The sequence below is a fragment of the Trachemys scripta genome, chromosome 3 (assembly GCF_013100865.1).
Source record: "Trachemys scripta elegans isolate TJP31775 chromosome 3, CAS_Tse_1.0, whole genome shotgun sequence".
Taxonomy (NCBI): domain Eukaryota; kingdom Metazoa; phylum Chordata; order Testudines; family Emydidae; genus Trachemys; species Trachemys scripta.
In genome coordinates this window covers 38,120,092-38,138,324 of record NC_048300.1, presented here as the reverse complement: position 1 = coordinate 38,138,324, position 18,233 = coordinate 38,120,092, and the positions used below count along the sequence as shown (strand labels likewise).

The 18,233-nt window shown below is 43.0% G+C and overlaps 1 protein-coding gene across 3 annotated transcripts in view; it reads right to left on the bottom strand.

The window, feature by feature from the left end:
* Positions 1 to 2,079: 2,079 nt before the first annotated feature.
* Positions 2,080 to 18,233, bottom strand: part of HAAO (3-hydroxyanthranilate 3,4-dioxygenase) — a 79,916-nt gene continuing 63,762 nt past the window's right edge. For 2 of the 3 annotated variants that reach the window (XM_034764465.1, XM_034764464.1), the window contains exons 7-10: positions 12,966 to 13,111; positions 11,931 to 11,999; positions 4,678 to 4,760; positions 2,080 to 2,471 (exon numbers count right to left, since the gene is read on the bottom strand). In XM_034764465.1, the coding sequence (XP_034620356.1) occupies positions 2,393 to 2,471; positions 4,678 to 4,760; positions 11,931 to 11,999; positions 12,966 to 13,111 (377 nt within the window). In that variant the 3' untranslated portion in view covers positions 2,080 to 2,392. Of the gene's footprint in view, positions 2,472 to 4,677; positions 4,761 to 11,930; positions 12,000 to 12,965; positions 13,112 to 17,857; positions 18,097 to 18,233 lie in introns of those variants that run through there. The other variant, XM_034764466.1, reaches the window with a different exon arrangement.

Here is an 18,233-nt window from a genome sequence, read left to right as displayed (position 1 = left end):
ACTGGAAAACATTGGTGAGTACTTGTGACTTCCTTACTGTGCCTGGGATTACTGCTTTTTATCACAGTGGTTGCTTAGTGGGACCAAGCTGTTTGTTATGATCAGATGCTGATGTACAGTAGAATCTTGCCAATCAGCACTCTTTCTAATTGTCCCCACATTTTAACATGTTTACTTATATAATTAAGACTTAATTGGACAACTGGTATAACTGGCATAACTCCACAGACTTCAATAAAGTTATACTAATTTGCATCAGTGGAGGATCTGGCTCCATTGTTGATATAAGAAGACAGAAATAACTTCCTTATATACTTTTAAACACTATAATGAAAATAATTTAAAACATTACAATATCTAAAAAGGTATGTACAGGGCTTGATCTTTCTCCCAGGCTTGAGCAGGCTCAAGCATATTGTATTGATTATCTTGCTTTACTTGTTTGATCACTCAAGTCCTGATCCTGCCAGGTGCTGAGCACCCTCTGCTCCTGCTGACTACAGTGCTCAATGCCTTGCAGGTAAAACCCAAATCCTAATCCTGTTTGAAGACGTGCCAAAACTCCCATTGACCTCAGTGGGAGCAGGAGTTGTCTCTTACTCACTGAGGAGATGGTTAAGCATCCGCAGGACTATGTGAATAACTTTAGTCACATGAGTAATTCCCATCAATTTAATGGGACTATTCATGTGGTTAAAGTTACTCACATGTGCAAGCACAGCAGGACTTGACCCTAATTAGCCAAATTCAATTATTCACAATGGGTCTCCCAGTTGTGAGTGGGAATTAGTTAGGTTCTGCTGTACTCTAAAGGAAAAGCTTCTAGAGTGAGCCTTTCATAGAAGTTAAGGATTAAAGTCATTCTGTCTGACATCTTCTCCCCAAAGGAATGGATAATAGCATAAAAGAGAGGTGACAGCTCAGTTTAATAAGCCCTGTAGGTGGTAGGCAGAAATACTGAAAATCTATAGGTAGGAACAGTCTGTTTTTAATTTACATTATTAGTATAATTGCAAAAATTCAAGCTACAGTAATTTTAGACTTTCACAAACATACAAATGTTAAGATTTGGTAACACTACCTTTCTAATTAACTTGTTTTTCAATGTTTCAATAGTAAAAGGATCCAATATGTAGGCCCATGTAAACTCTTTGAGACCCCAGAGGAAACCAGTGAAAACCACTTGTCATGCCCGATATTTCCAAAGTTAAAATCAAGTGGGGAGTAGCGGGAGGGTATCCCTTTCAGGTTTTCAAAGGAATAGCTGGTCACCTTAAAATGAGATTTTGGCACTTGGAGAACTACAACCAGGCCTATCTGTGTGCTTTAGAGTCATATTGCCACAATATCAGTTGATATACGTACAATACTGTATGTTGTATGAAGTATTACTTGATGTGCATGATATGTTCCCTACCAGATTTGCATAGGCTCAGGTCAAACTGTACTGTTATCTTTATGATCTCTTTTAATTTACTTGAAAACATGAACATCAAGGGTCAGGTACAACTGCAGTCTCTGAAGGGGTGTTAAGGGAGCACAAGGACCAGCCCCTTCTTATGCCACAGAATGGCAAGTGGGGACTGGGTGACAGCCCCATTTCCACCTCACTGCAGTTGTCTGTACAGGACTCTGTATGTAACAGCTGCAAATCTCTGATGTGCACCAGTGAGTTCACAAAATGATTGTAACTTAAAGGTATGGTCTAGCTCTAAATCCTTTAATGTAGTCACATTGTGCCACACCTATGGCTCACAGTGGGGAACCATTACTCACATGAAGTCCTTGAGCTACTAGAAGAGACTTGTATTTGGAAAAGTCTTTAATTTGCTGTAATTAGGATTCATAGGTTCCAGGGCCAGAAGGGACCACTGTGATCATCTAGTTTGAGCTCCTGTATAACACAGGCCATAGAACTTCCCCCAAATTCCTAGCACCAATTGGTTAGAAAAACATCCACTCTTGATTTAAAAATTGCCAGTGATGGAGAATCCATCACAACCCTGGGTACATGTTCCAATGGTTCATTACTCTCACTGTTAAAAAATTTACACCTTATTTCCAGGATGAATTTGTCTAGCTTCAGCTTTCAAGATAGAGTATATAAATCTGTATATTTGGCTGCATTACTTAAATCAGCTTCACCTTTCTTTTGGAATAATGAGTGTTCTGAGTTTTAACCAAATCGCTCATAGTTGTCAGTTTATCATGCAGCATGTAGTATGCATGCTTTACGTTTAATTGGATCTATTGCTTGAAACCACAATTTCATTGTAACCTTTTTATTAGACAAGTAATTCATTTTCTGAGCAGCCCTGTCAGCAACATCAAAAACTTTATCCCACATAGATAATTTTAAAGATCATCCATGTTTAGTTTACGTTCCCAGAAATTAGGCATAGGGTCTCTTGCGTATTGGGTCTTGAGTAATGTAAAGAGCAATGCATCCTTCTGCTCTCTTCCAGTGGTACCTTCAAAAATACAGAGAGATCATATAATGTAAATTAATGTATTTGTAAAGCAGGGGAAAATAATGGGGTCTAGTTCTGATCACACTTATACTGGTCTCATGCTGGTGTAATTCCATCGACTTCAGTGGAGTTACTCTTCACAGACACTGCTATAAGAGAGGTCCAAAGTCAGTTAGGAAACAAGACACAAATTAAACCAGATGAAATATTCAAGTAGGTAAAGGACTACATTCTGCTCTGTTACATGGGGGTAGCAGCAGAGTAACTCCACTGAGCACTGAATTTAGTTCAAAAAGTCCAGATCTGAACCAGGATTTCAAACACCTAAAAGTTCAGGAATGTTTGCATCTGGGATTGTGGTTCAGGGCCATCTCTCTTACTTATATACCTACTTATTTAATGTCTATTATAGTATTGACCAGAGCCACAGTCAAGATCATGGCCCAGTGTGCTAAATGCAATCCATATGTCCAGAATCTCTGCCCCAAAGAGACTACAATTAAAGGTCCCAATCCAATATGATTTGCCTGGGTGGACCTTTTCGACCAGCCTTAATTCCACTGACTTCAATTGGATTCTAAATGGACCCATTCTCATTGATCAGATCGCAGGATTAGGGGCTAATTTAAAACAAGTGGGTTCAAAAACCATCGGAGGGTACAGTAGAGGGAGGAGTGAGTGAGTGTACGAATCACATGTTTATAGAGAATAGTTTGGAGACAGCACTGTATTGTGAGGACAAAATTAAAAATTGTCACTTTAGATTTTGCTCTGCTTTAGTAGACAAACAAAATGAGGCCAACAACAGTCATGGGAAAAGAGCATGTTATAGGGTCAAAGCAAAATGATTTCAAAACTAGAACAATCCTGAGTTTGTAAAGAGATGAAATAGAGGCTCTAATAACATTTTTATACCTCACATTTCTATAAATCTAAGACATTATAGTTACTATTTTAAAAAAAAAAAACTGCATGGCACTAAAATATTTTGTAGGTTACAATATAAAGACAACAGAACAAGCTCATACACTACTGGGAAAATATTTAATCAAATAGATGGCATATGCCAAAGGGTAGCAATATGCTGTGTAGCACTTGTTATAAAACAAGGTATAGGGAGTATGGGGCACTCTGGCAGAGTATTTAGTGAAATACTTCTTACAGTGTTTTGGGTGAAAGTGGCCGGCATGTTAATAGAATTATAAAATTTTTGGCTTAACAAACGACATTGAATGTGATTTGTGTGTGTGTGTATACTCTGCTGTTATCTATTACAATGACTGTATTAAATCCTATTTAAAACATATTAAAAAGATCACTAAGCTCACTAGATAAGTGGCCTGACTTTATAGTTCTGTGCACAATTAGATGGTTTCAAGGCTTCAGACAAGGTTTTTAGTGTTATCCAAAATCAGAAATATTTTTCTTGGGCTGGTGTTCATAGGAAAGAAAAAAAGTCAGCACTAGCATCTTCCTGTACCCAGCTGTACTTACCAATGTGCCTGCATTATCCTTTATTTTTTGAGGAGGGGGGTGCTTTCTCTGCTGGGTGCCTGTGTCACTTTTAACAAGAGTTGGCAGGAAAATGACATTCTTCCAGCTAAAATATGTTCCATTTTCCCCTGGAAAACTTTTCACCAACTCTCCTTTGCAAATGTCTTGTCTGTCAGCAGCCTACTTAAGGATGGCCGTGCCATGAGCCCCTTTCCTCACCAGGATAATGCACATGGGAGAAAGCTGTGTTCCTGAACTGGAATCTAGATAGGAGGTGCTCATATACACCAGTTAGATCTGGTATCATGCTCAGGAAGTCCCCTTCTGAGGGATATGGGCTCTGGCTCCCCACCACCTTACCTGTACACAGTCTTTTCTGTATCCTGGTTTTTCCAATGCTTTTAGTGAGCTATTTTCTCTCCCTGACTCCTCAAGAGGGGATCTAGACTGATCTGTCAGTGCCACCACATTTCCTCCTCAACGTCCCTTTGTTTGAGTAATATTGCCTATGCTGATACTGTATTCATTGGGGCTATATTTTGATGTGCCAGTTGACACACACCCTAGCAGGTAGCGAATGAGTCTATTTGCCAGAAGTTTTGTGCAGCTGCCTTGCTCAAACAGGCATGCTCACAGGTCTCCTGTGTATCCCAGTATGGAATTGGGGCTTCTGTTGCCAAAACCATGCATCGAACCATTGTTCTCCACTCACCTAGACAGGGCAGGGATGAGCAGGCTGTCATCAGCAGCTAGACTCAGTATTTTACCATCCATAGTAACAACAGATGTGCCTTCCTGAAAGACAAGAACAAGTAGTTGGCTTTTAATTCTTCATGTGCTGTCCCCGGCAGAAAGAAAAAGGAAGCACTCAGTAAGAGAGCCTACCAGGAAAATCTAACATTTCCACAGAAATAAAGCTTGAAAACGGCTCCGTCCTATGTGGCCTTTGTTTAAACATTAGTAGATCTTCCCTGCCTGACAGTTAGCAACAATAAAAACAAGGCTTCACACTTCATAGTCCCTCCGGTTCCCCATAGGTTAACTGCAATGAATCAGCTAACAGCCTGCTGATCGATATGCCTCCCTGAAAATCACAGGGCTAGATTCCTGGAGTATTTTTCAAGCTTCTTTTTTGAGATTTGAAAAGCAGTTCACAAGTCAATGGAGAGCTAACAAAAATTACTGATAGGAGCTCATTTATACTGAAATGGACTCATTACTATCCTGTCAGACAGCGATACTTTGAGATGCCAGATTCTTGCCAGCATTAACAGGGTCTTGCCTGCTGTATCTTCTACCAGCAGTACACACGAGTCCCTTTTGAGGTGGTTATTTTGTTTAAAATAAGCATCTGATGGTCAATCCCTGCAAATTTTAACAGAATAGTCCCACTAGTTCCTATCTGGCAGCCTGCCTGATTTATGTAAATGGGAACTTTTTCTTCTGTTCTCTTTTCTGCTGGGCTGCAAATCTTCTCTGCTTTGTTTTTTGGGATCCTTTAGGTTAGTTCCTGTCCAAGGATCCCTGCTCTAAATTAAGGACTGTTGATTAGGGTGACCAGATGACAAAGGTGAAATAGCAGGACACAGGGAGGGTGGGGATGGGGGGAGAAAAGCTGCTGGAGACATGCCTGCCCCTGCACCAGCTTGTCTCGGGACCCCTTGGAAAACTGAGGCATAGTCTGTGGGCCCCTGGGAACAGCCTTATCTCCACCCGACTCTATGGTGGCCACAACAGCTGAGCGCACTCCGGCCCAGAGCTGCCAAGCCTAGGGTTACCATTTGTCCGGATTCCCCCGGACATGTCCGGCTTTTAGAGTTAAAAATAGTGTCTGGGGGGAATTTGTAAATGTCCGGACCCCCCCCCCCACCCCATGCAGAGCGCGCGCGGCTAACAGGGCAGCCGGCCGGATGGTGCCATTTACATGGGGCTCCGACAGCCAGAGAGAGCCCCCTCCTCCACTTCCCCCTCCTCTCCCCTGCAGCTGAGAGCACTCCCTCCCTCCCTGCATTCGCAGCTCCCCAGCTGGCCGTTCACACCGGCAGTCTGGAGCTCCTCCCCCGCTCTTCCTCCCCTGCACGCTGGTCTGAGCAGCAGGGTAAGGGGGCCAGGGGGTCAGAGAAGGGGCAGGGAGGTTTTGGAGCAGGCAGTCAAGAGACAGGGAGCGGGGGGGGTTGGGAGTTCGCGGGGGGGGGCTTTCTGGGGGGGATAAGGTTTTGGGCAGTCAGGGTACAGGTAGGGGGTAGGGTCCGGGGGGGCAGTTAGGGTGGGGGGGGGTCTCAGGAGGGGGCAGTTAGGGGACAAGAGGCAGGGAGGCTCTCTTAATGGCTCTCCATGCGTCTCTGGACCCTCTCAGCTGTCGGGCTTGGACGGAAACATTGCCTGAGGGTAGTGAGAGAATGGGTTATCGGTGAGGTGGGGGTGGGCGTGAGCCCGGTCAATAGGGGCAACCCCTACCAGATCTGAGCCTTTTCTCACACGCCTGTTAGAGCTCGACATTATGCTGTTTGGGACCCCTCTTTGAGGAAAGCCTCTGGATTGCAAGTCCAACCGCTACCTCCTCGTAGTGAGAGTCAGTAACTGGCTTGGATAGCCAGGCGGATTGCGGAGGACGAACCCACATCCCACATTCAGTGGGGTGTGGGACGGGGTTGGGCAGCCCCATATGGTGCCACATGGATGCCCCCCTGGTAAGGGTTAGATTCCCCCTGGAAAGGGTTAGTTTCCCCCTGAGAAGGGTAAATCTTTTAGCTATGGAAAAAAGTAATTTATATTTTTATACCGGATTGGCGCTGGACCGGGTTAATAACGCCCCCGCTGTTGGCTTTGATGCCCCGGCTGACAGTGTTAAATATATTAGGGGTGTGATCAGGGTCGATGGACCAATGGATAAAATGGTGTGGACTATAATGAAGTCTCGTGAGAATCAAGTCCTCCCAGTGGAGCATGGAGAGGAGGTAGAGGAGAATGTTTGAGATGATCATGGTGAGGAGATTTTATCTATCTTACCGATGGTTTTTACAAGGGACACTTTTAATGATTTAACTATGGACAGTTTTAATCCGGATTTTAAGTATTTAAGTACATTTGATGATCCATATGTTAGGGAATCAAGTACTGATTTTAATAGGGATCGTAATAAGGATCTTAACAGTACTGGTAGTAATATAAATATATTAGAAAGTAGTTCGTGGAAGGATGGGGTTTTTTATTTAGAGTATACCAATGATAGTTTTAATTGTCCAATATGTCCCCAGATATTACCAACATTTGGTAAATGGGCCAAACACATTAATGTGGTTCATAAAAGTAAAGCCATACGAGTTGTATGTAGTAAATGTGGAAAATCTTCTCAATATCATAATATAGCTTGCCACTACCCCAGGTGCATACCCAAGAAGGCGGATACCCCAATGAAGAGCCATACGTGCTCGGTCTGTGGGCTTGGTTTTCATACTAGATCTGGATTGAGCCAACACTGTAGACATAGACACCCTGCTGTGAGGAATGAGCAAAGAAAAGAAGATATGGCTGCTAAAAGTAAGATCAAAGAGGGATCGACTAGATCTCGTATATGGACTAAAGATGAGGTTGCGCAGCTTATACAGTTGGAAAGGAAATATATTGGGAAAAGGAATATAAATAAATGTATTGAGAGCGAGATGAGGACCAAAACGAATAAACAAATATCAGATAAAAGACGAGAATTAGCAAAGAAGAAGTTAGTGGTAACAGGAGATAGGGAGGAAGTGACTGAGGTAGAGGACATTAGAGTAAATATATTAGAAATTCCGCCCCCAAGAGAGAGGATTTTCCCACTAAAAGGACATCCAGAAGAGGATTTAGTGGAGAAAATATGTAAACGGGGAAAACAAAGTAGGGAGGGAAGAGAAATAATAAATAGTTTAGGGGAAATTGAAGGATTATTAAAGGAGGATTTAACAAAAGCTCTCGGATGGGCAATGTTGGAAAAATTATGTTATTCATTAGTAGAGGGACAGGACCCTAGAAATGAAAGTCAAATAGAGTTGAGGAATAAAGGAAAAGGGAAGATTAGAAAGGAGGGGAGAAGGAAGCAATTTAATGCAATTAGGAGATAGCTTTCTTTGTAGCATAAGTATAAATTCTATCAACAATTATTTGATAAGGATAGAAGAAGATTGACTCGCATTATAATGGGAGAGCCAGATAAGGCTAAGTGTGCTATCCCTATGAAAGAAATTGAGGAATACTATGTAAATATTTTGGGAACAATTGGACATGGTAATATGATAGGGTGGCCATCATCCACAGAGAATGCGGATAATGATATATTAATGAGTCCGATCTCTGTGGATGAGATTAGAATAGCTTTAACAGAAATAAGAAAAGATAGTGCTCCTGGCCCAGATAAAGTAAAAGTGAGCAATTTGTGGGATATTTTTAATTTAGACTCCTTAATACTTACAAAAATTTTTAATATATGGTTTCTAAATAGACAGGTACCAGATGAAATTAAGAAAAATAGAACGATTTTAATACCAAAGACACAAGATGAGGAGGAAATGAAGAAGTTAACATCTTGGAGACCATTGACAATTGGGTCAGTTTGGATTAGAATCTATACCAAAATATTAGCAAAAAGACTGGTGGAAACAGTTAAGATATGTAGTAGACAAAAAGGATTTATATCCGCCCCTGGGTGTGAGGAAAATATTGCTATATAAGATAATTTGATTAAAGGGGCTAAACGAAATGGGAATGAAATTGCAATAGTGTTCGTAGATCTGGCTAAAGCATTTAATTCTGTGGGACACGGACATATAATAGCCGGGTTGAGAAGATTTGGTATAGATGAACATTTTATAGATATTATTAGGGACCTTTATGATAATTGCACAACTAGGGTATGGGTGGGTGATGAAGCTACTGAGTCTATTTTAATTAGGAGGGGGGTCAAGCAGGGTGACCCGTTGTCCCCAATTTTGTTTAATATTGCTATGGATCCCCTTTTAACTAGATTAGAAGTAGAAGGAAGTGGTTTTTATGTTAAGGGTAATAGTGTCACGTCATTGGCTTTTGCCGATGATGTGGCAATTTTAAGTAGCTCATATAAAGGAATGATCAAAAATTTGGGTATCTTAGAGGAGTTTTGTAAAAATACTAATCTCTCTGTTAATGTGAAGAAAACGAAAGGCTTTCATATTTTAACTAAACATAAAACCTATGTAGTTAATCCTAAGGATAATTGGCAGATAGGGTCAGAGAAGATTGAATATGTTCAACCAGGGGATTTTGAAAATTATTTAGGGGCTAGAATAGATCCCTGGATAGGTGTAGGGGGACCGGTACTTAAAGAAAAATTGAAAGATTGGAGTGAGAATTTAATTAAGGCCCCATTAAAACCGGCCCAAAAAATATTAATTTTACAGACATACATCTTACCGAAGCTATTTTATAATCTTCTTTTAATAGAACCCCCTTTTAATCTTTTAGACGATCTTGATGTGTTAGTTAGAAAAATAGTTAAAGAGATTTTACATTTACCTCAGTGTACCACAGATGGGATATTTTATTCTAGAGGTAGGGATGGTGGTTTAGCTCTCACTAAGTTTAGTGTGCAAATCCCAAATATGTTAATTCGTAAATGGAGGAGACATATTGTCTCGAGAGATGATTGGATGGACCTATCTTATCTATATGCAGGAGAAAATCTTGTGGATAAAATATTGTCATTTAGTGCAGTAACATCTCATCCCAAGAAATGGAGGGAAGAGGAATTTTTAAGATGGTCGGAACTGAGATGTCAGGGAATAGGGATAAAATATTTTAAAAATGATTTAATTAGTAATTTGATTTTTAGAAACTCTAGTAAAGTTAAATCGTCAGCGTATATCGCAGCATTGCAGCTTAGGGCAAATATTTATCCTACTAGGGAGACATTAGCAAGAGGAAGAGGAGGTGTGAATGCTCTTTGTAGATGGTGCGGTAAAGTGCGGGAGACTGTTCCCCATATCTCAGGACAATGTTATAAGACTAAGAATGCTAGGATAAAAAGGCATAATAGAGTAGTGGCTGCAGTTGTAGATAAGGTTGGTAAATTAGGGTGGAAGGCAATGATAGAGCCCCATTTGAGAAATAGTAAGGGTGAGTTAAGAAAGCTGGATATTGTATTTATAAAAGGAGATACAGCAGTGGTGGTTGATGTTACAGTGCGATGGGAGGATAATGCCGGAAGTTTGGAACAAGCCCACAGTGAGAAGGTGGCTTATTATCTTGAGTTAGAGGAAGAAATTAAAAACTTAACGGGAGGTAAAAATATCCACTTCTTTGGTTTTGTGCTTGGGGCGCGTGGCAAGTGGAGTGAAGGTAATAATGATTTGTTACAATTATTGGGAATGGACAGAAGTAAAAATTTTAAGGAGAGTATATGTAGACTTGTTTTATATTCCACTATTGGTATGATGGCTATATTCAGTGACAGGTAAAGATCCCGGAGTTTCCATTCCGTGTATCTTGCCAAAACTAAATTTTAGCTATTTTGGTTTCCATGCTCTAAATTTTCAAATTTTTAATATTGTTTTGAACATTAACATATTTAGTGTTATTTAATATCTGTCCTTCAATAGAATGGTTTTAACTATATAATAAATACTTATTAATGGATGAAATTCCAATTTAAATTATTAGTTTATTTTTTTTTTAACTACTGGATGCGGACTGGCCACGTATAATAACCAGGAAAGGGAAGGTAGTCACGCCTGTACATAAATAGGGGGTGGAGTCCTGGGGGGCAGTTAAGGGCAGGGGTCCCAGGAGGGGTCAGTCAGGGAACAAGGAGTAGGGGGAGGGTTGGGGGTTCTGAGGGGGGGGGGCGGGAAGTGGGAGGGGCAGTGGGGGCTAGGGCAGGACGGGGGTGGGGCTAGGGTGGGGCTCCTCCCGTCCTCTTTTTTGCTTGCTGAAATATGGTAACCCTAGCCAAGCCCACGTGCTGCGCTAGATCCCTGGGGCAGCCTGGCTTGCTTCCCGGCTGCCCTCCCCACCTGGGCCGGGCATGGGCGCGGCGCAGGAGGCCCAGGCCTGCCTCAGCTTGTACCGGGGACTCGGGCGGAGGGAGCCGCTGTGGGATCTCTGCTGGGCCGTGCTGGCCTTCCTGGAGAAGCTGGAGCAGTTCGCAGGGTGAGTGCTGGGCGCCACCCCTCCCCTCCAGCACTTGCGCCACCATACAGCTGATCAGTGCAAGCCTGGGAGGGAGGAGGAATGCGGTGTGCTTGGGGAAGAGGTGGGGCCAGGGCGGGGATTTGGGGAGGGATTCAATGGGGGAAAGGGGGGGGGGGAGGCACGAGCCCCTCCGGGCTCTGCCTGTGCACTGGAGCAGAGGGCAAAATTGCTTGTTTGTCCAGTGTCCCGACCGAACGTCGGTCGGGACGCGAACAAAAAGCAAATATCGGGACAGTCCCGATAAAATTGGGATGTCTAGTCACCCGACTGCTGAGCCATACTGCTGTTATTATTTCACTTTCAAGTAGACAAGTTGTTACGCAATCACGCAAATCTACTTCAGAGCCCTACCTGATTTCTCCATGGGAAGGACAGCAGTCCATGTGTATAATTAGGTCAAGTGCTCTGTAGGGCCAGGGGAGGGACAGCAGAGGAGAGATTCCTGCAGCCCATGGTACATCCTCGTGGATCTGGGGGAGGGACGCTGGAAGGAATCTAACCCCTATCCAGGATGTGGTGAGGGATGCTAGTGACCCCCGACCACTCCACCATGGGAGAGGAGGAAGAAGAGTTACTTTTCAAGCACTGATGAGTGACTGGTGGTTTGAAATTGACTCACAGGTGGTTCCTGGGCTAAGGAGTCTTCTTAGAGAAGGAATCAAAAATATTTTTTTTTCTTGCCCATGGCTAGAAAGCTTTCTCGCAGCGTGAACTGTTCCAGATCTAAATACAAACGCACACTTAGTCGGTAAGCATGTCACTTACCAGCTGCCATATCCAGATATCGGTATTCTTTTTGCTTCCTTCACTTACTCCTTGTCCATAAACTACAGCCTAAAACATAAAATGGAGGAATTTTATCACAGGGACTGAAGTATATGTGAATCTTCCTAGAGTATGTAAAACATTTTATTTTTAGGGGAAGTGTTTGTAAAATGCAAGATTTTATGTACACTGTTGGAATTCACTTTATATTTGCTAATCTCTTAAAGATACCTACTGATAAAAGGAGAACTGATCACACCTGCCACTCCTTATGCTCCTCCATATCTTCACTTATCTGTTTCTTTTGCCTCCTCCCTCTCTCAGCTTTGCATCTTTATTCTTGCCACCTCCTACTCTTGGAACAAACACCCTCTCTGCCTGCCACATGGGGCCTGATCCAAAGCCTGTTGAAGTCAATAGGATTTTTCCCATTGACTTCAAAGGGCTGCAGATCAGGCCCTATGTGTCCTCCTTTTCCTTCTTCAAAGCCTTATTATTCCTTCTGTCTGCATTGATCTCTCTGACAGCATTTCCATGCCTTCTGTCACTGGAACTGTCTCATATCTCTGAGTGTGATTCTAACTAATCCAGGGAAGACCTGTTACTTTCTACGTGCTTTGTAGAGGACTGTGTATGTTGAACAGACACCAGATGCTAACGACTTTACTCTCAAGTGGGACTGCATTTGAACTGGTGATCGAGACATGAAAGGCTCTTCCACTGCTGATCCCCTGAGTCAACCAGTCCCTTTTCTCTCTTTAATCATAAAATAGGAGAGGATATCACATGATTAACAAATCAAAGTTGGCCTTGGTGCCAAGAATGTTATCTGAAATGAAGGGGGTACAACTAACAATTTTATAGCATTTTGCTACTTATTAATTTTATGTAAGAAAAAAGTAGGGGCGATTATCAAAACAGACATGGAAATGGTTGCCTAATTCCCGGTGATGTCCAATGGGAGGTGGGTACCTGACTGCCATTTGTGGCTTTGAACACTTTCCCATGTCTCTTGAAAAAAATAAAAGCTTCTACCTCTGTCTCAAAATTGTCTCCAAACATGGTCAAGGATTTCTTCTGATTTATTTCTCCACGATGATCATTTAGCCAGATTTGGAAGGAAAATGGATCCATGACTCCAGTGGCATTTAGTGGGAAAGGGGTGTCTTTCAGAAGATCATCTGCAACCAAAGCACAAGGTTAATAGTAGTGAAGCTCTCTTCTACTTGGTCCTTGCTGATCATTCTCGATGCCTAAGCCAGTTGTAAACACAGATGTCGGCTAATGAGGATGCCAATGACAAGTAATGTGTGCTGTTATAGAATCTTAATTTTGTATTTGACGTTATGGCTAATATGCATGTTTCTGTGCACTGACGGAATGGCACTTTCCATAATATGGCTGGCGAATTACCTTTTCCATATGCTTAGACTAATAAGACCTGGCGCATAGGTTTTATCCAAATCAGGGCTCGTAGCCTTCTTTCAATCTCTTTTCAAAAGTGGTTTGCATGAACACATGACACAGTTAGGGTATTACAATTATATTCAGAAATTATGCTATAGATATACAAGAGTACACAGCTTGTTGCATATTTTCTGGTAGCAGGTTATTCATTCCCTTTCCACACTGGTCCCTAAAACGGGTAAAATCATGCTGATAGGCTGATTCTCATCTCTCTGACTTCAGTATGATCTCTGTGTAAATAAGGCCTGTTTTTCACATATTCAGCAATGGAATTCTCTTCATTTCCTCTCCACCATGTGTTCTGAGGCATTATGAAGGTTGAGTTGACAAGAGTGAAACAAATCAATTATCACAGCCTTAAATTTAATAAAGAATCTTTCTCATGATGTTCATGCAGTTGTAGTTGGAATTAATTTCCAGTAATTCTCCTTCATAAGTGGTCTATTTTAAAACAGCTAGAGGGCTGAATGCAGCTTCAGTTTTGCTAATGAGGTTCAAGGTTTGTCTTGTGTTGCTGTTATTTGAAATTAACTTCAATCATCTAAAATTATTGGAGGGCTGGAAAAAAAAAACTGCTGTACAGCGAGACTTTAAAAGCTCAAACTGTTTATCTTATCAAAAAAATATTGGACTTGATCATGATGTAGAAGTACCTTCATGGGGACACAGTAGCAGGTAATAAAAGGCTTTTTAATCTAGCAGAGAAAGGCATAACAAGAACCTATGATTGGAAGTTAAAGATGGACACATTCAAATTAGACATTAGGCACAAATTTTTAACAGAGAAGGTGAATATTCATTGGTACAAACTACCAAAGGAGTTGGTGGATTCTCCATTTCTTGATGTCTTCTGATCAAGATTGGCTGCCTTTCTAGAAGATGTGCTTTAGCCAAACACAAGTTACTGGGCTACATACAGGGGTAACTGGGTGAAATTTAATGGCCTATGTATTGCAGGATGTCAGACTAGATGATCTAATTGTTTCTTCTGCCCTTAAACACTATGAATCCATCAACCCCCAGTAAAGTGCAGAGATAATGCAGTTATCTCCGGCTATGCCTATACTGGCAATTGAATGACAACAGCGCTCTCCTGCTAACAAAGCTAACCCCGCTCATTGGGGGTGGAAGTTTTTGTTGGCAGTAGACGAACAGCGGCTACACTGTACGACTTTTAGGCTATGTCTACACTACACCGCTTTTAGCAACATGGCTGTGTCACTACAGCCATGCCTCTAAGGCTATGTCTAAACTCTGGCAATTGAACAACATTTTGTCTTTCAAAGGTGTTAATTTTTCCCCCCCGCCCCACACACACCTGAAAGACAAAAGTTTTGCCGGGACAAGTGCCAGTGTGAACAGCACTTTGTCGGCAGGAGCTGCTAGGTAGAATGTTCTGAGGAGGAGTGGAAAACGTTTCTGGGGTGCTTTTTCAAGTAATAATCCCACACAAGTAGACGCAGGGAAAAAAGTCACTGACTCCCAAGGGCATCAAGGTAATCAGCACGCAACTGAATCTTAGGCTTTGTCTACACTACCAAGTTTTGTCACCTAAAACTGCCTTTTGGCGACAAAACAGTGAGTTTGTGATGATGCGATCCCACCATTCAGTGCTTGTTACCCTAGCCCAAAAGTGATGGTCTACGAAACATCTTCTTCTGTCATATAAATTAAAATCTCTACTATATCAATGCATGTTAAAGTAAACAGGTTAACAAAGCTCCGTTTATAAGCAAACCATTAATTTTTGTAATGCTTCTCTCCATTATATAAAGTGTTAACACCAAAAGAAGGAATCTTTTGGTTAAGCCTCTCGTTACTTAACGTTTATTATAGCAAAAGGCATCTTATTCTGTCTTATCCAGCTCAATTGCTGAACAATTTTGTTTTTGTAAAACAAAACAAAACAAAGCAGAAAAAAACCCTAGAAATGGAGTGACACCATGAGGAAAAAATATGGCAGTAAATCATTTACTTTAAGGTGGGACTGCAAACACTAATAAGAATAAATTCTATTTGTATGATTATTGCATGGTGTCACTACAGCGCAGAGTAAAGATTGTCTGGGTGCCTTAACTGTCCATTTTCATAGCTGAATATGTTTGGATTTCTTTTAGGTTTAACTTTAACTCTGAATTTCCTAGGTTCATAATGCTCGTTTTTGGGATAATTACCACATGCATATAATGTTCTTCATCCTTTAAATTATAGATATGGATTCTCAACTTCAGCTACATCCTAACATAATTTTTTTGCCTGGGAATGTATGTAAAATATTTGTATAAGTCATATCTACACATAACAGCAGAGAGAAATTGAAGACATTCCACCATGGTACTTAGTGCAATTTAGTGTTCTAATTGATTTTTAAATGCTTCGTTTGGTAACAGTAATAGTCTGCTTTATTGAGCGCTATTTAGATAGCGGAGTTATTTCCAATGTCACAGAACATATGGCACTTTCTAACTGAAAAAAACTTTCTGGAGCCCAACAAGTGGCTTAGTCTTAGTGCTCCTTATCATGTGAGAGATCTGAACCTGGGGGCAGTGTTTCTCAATCCAGGCTGATATGGGAGGAGAACAGTGAGGTGTATCAGCAAGTTCAGCTCCTCTTGGGACATTACTTGGCAGTGAGACACTTGGTTTCCAGTTGTTAAGGTTGCCAGTGAGAGGCTTAAAAGGGAGAACAGTGGTCTTGGCCTGGCAGAATAGTAGTAATAGTTTGGGAATTTGAGGGTGAGCATAGAGATAGTTTAAGCAAGGGAAACTGGGGGGTCTTTGTGGGTTCAAATGAGATGTGAAGAACCCTGCAAGGAGAAACCCCCTACCTTGTTTGTTTTCTAAGCAAGAAGTGGAAACTGATCAAAAATGGAAAGAGTCAGTCTAAGTATGGGCCCAGGAACCGATTATAACCCAGGATCTACTGCTCACTCATTGTGGGGCCCTTTTTGCCAGCCTTACTCATGCTAGTGTCTCACTGATGGACTCCAAGGTGGTGGCCAACAAGGTGTTGTAACTTATGGTTGGTATAGGCCTGCAGCGAAATCACTACCCCCACCCTCTGCCAAGGCAATTGCAATGCAGGGAAGGGATTGTGGTTCTGAGGGGGTGTCTTAGGCCCAAAGATGCTCAGTCTGGGCTGTTGCACCTTACATGCCCCTCCTGTCCCCCTTGCTTGTAGCTGTGCCAAAAGGCACACTGTAGCCCTTAACCAATGGTTTCAGTTAAATCCCATATGAGATGGAGGATAATGTTACTTTCAGGCAGGGAAGCTTATGTAAGCGGGTGAATGGTCCCGCTATTGTGGGGAACTTTCCTGGCTTCTGCACTACCCCGGTGAAGTGGGCTAGCGAAAGGATCTGAGTCCTCGCTCCCACTTCCTTTACCCAGAGGCCTCCCTGCCCTTGAGGACTCCCCTTCCACTCTCCTGTCTGGCAGAGTCCTCGTAAAGCCCGACAAGGCTGGGCCCAGGATTGCTGGGGGGCTCGACCCCCAACCCTGCAGTGGTCACCCAGGACAGGGGCTAGGGTGTCCCCACTCTGGGGTACTCTCTCTGCACTGGGAACCTCCCTGACCCACTGATCATTTCATACAATTTAAAGCAAATACAAGTTGTTTAATTAACAATTAATTTTAAAAAAAGAATAAGGAAAAATGGGAAAGGTTAAAGGAAAACACATCACCCTGCTCTGTGGCAGGGAACATCACAACCAGTGTCTCTGGAACGTCAGGGCAGTTCAGTCTGTTCCTTGTAGATCCCAGGCTCCTTCTCAGGCCCTGTCTGTGCTGCAGGGACGCTGTGGGTTGGACACTTGCTCTGGCGGTGGCCACGTGCTCTCAGGCTCTAGGTGGCAGGACCCTTTTTCCCAGTGTCGCCCCTGCCTGGTCGGGGTTATGATCCCCCTCCAAGTCTGGCCTGCAAGGCCTCTTGGCTGAGGTGTCTCCCTGTGCTGGGGCCACTGCCCAGGGTCCCCCTCACTCTCCCTAGCTGCTCACCGCACCCAGCTCCGGACTGCTCCAGCCCCAGCTCCAGCTCCACTCGGCCTCAGCATGGCTGCTGCTGCTCTGCCTTCAGCTCCCTGGGCTGCTTGTCTGGCCCCTCTGGCTCCGGTTGCTGCAGCTCTGCTCCCAGGGCAGGTCTGCTCTCTCTGGGCTGTGATCTGGCTTTGGGGCTGCAGCTCTGCTTCCAGCAACTTAGCTCAGGCCCCTACTCTCTCCTTAGCTCGGCCCCACTCTGTCTGACTCAGGCCATTCCAGTTCACACGGAGGACGGGACCCCCCAGGCCTCCTGACTCTCTGATTAGCCTGCCCGCTGTCAATCAGGCTGATCTGGAGCATTGGCCTCTCCCCATTGTTCCTGGGGACATGTTTTTGCAGTAAATAGTTCCTTAGGCACCTGGGCTTCTGTCTCTGGGCATGCACTCTAGGCATCACTCTAGGCATTGGTCGCCTGTCCCTGCCTAAGCCCACAGTGATTCACAAACCAGGGGAAGATGGGCGTTCAGCCACCGAACTCACGGGATTGGATAGGCCTGCTCCGAGGCCGCCTACTGGATCTGGCCCCTCAGGTGAGTTCAAACAAAACAGTGGAGGAAAGGGAGGGAAGTAGAGGAGGAGGATGACCTCTTTTGTAACTTTTAGCCAATGTCTAGGGTACTCACCTGGGATATGGAGACACCTGGTTAAAGTTCCCCCTATAGCTGATGAGGAGAAGAGAGTTGAACAGTGATCTACCTTTCCGGGGCATTCTGATGAGATATTCTGATGGGGGGGCGGCTCCCTCAGTCTCTGTTGAAGCTGTTGAATTGTGGATAAATACTTAGGGGCATTTGGGCCA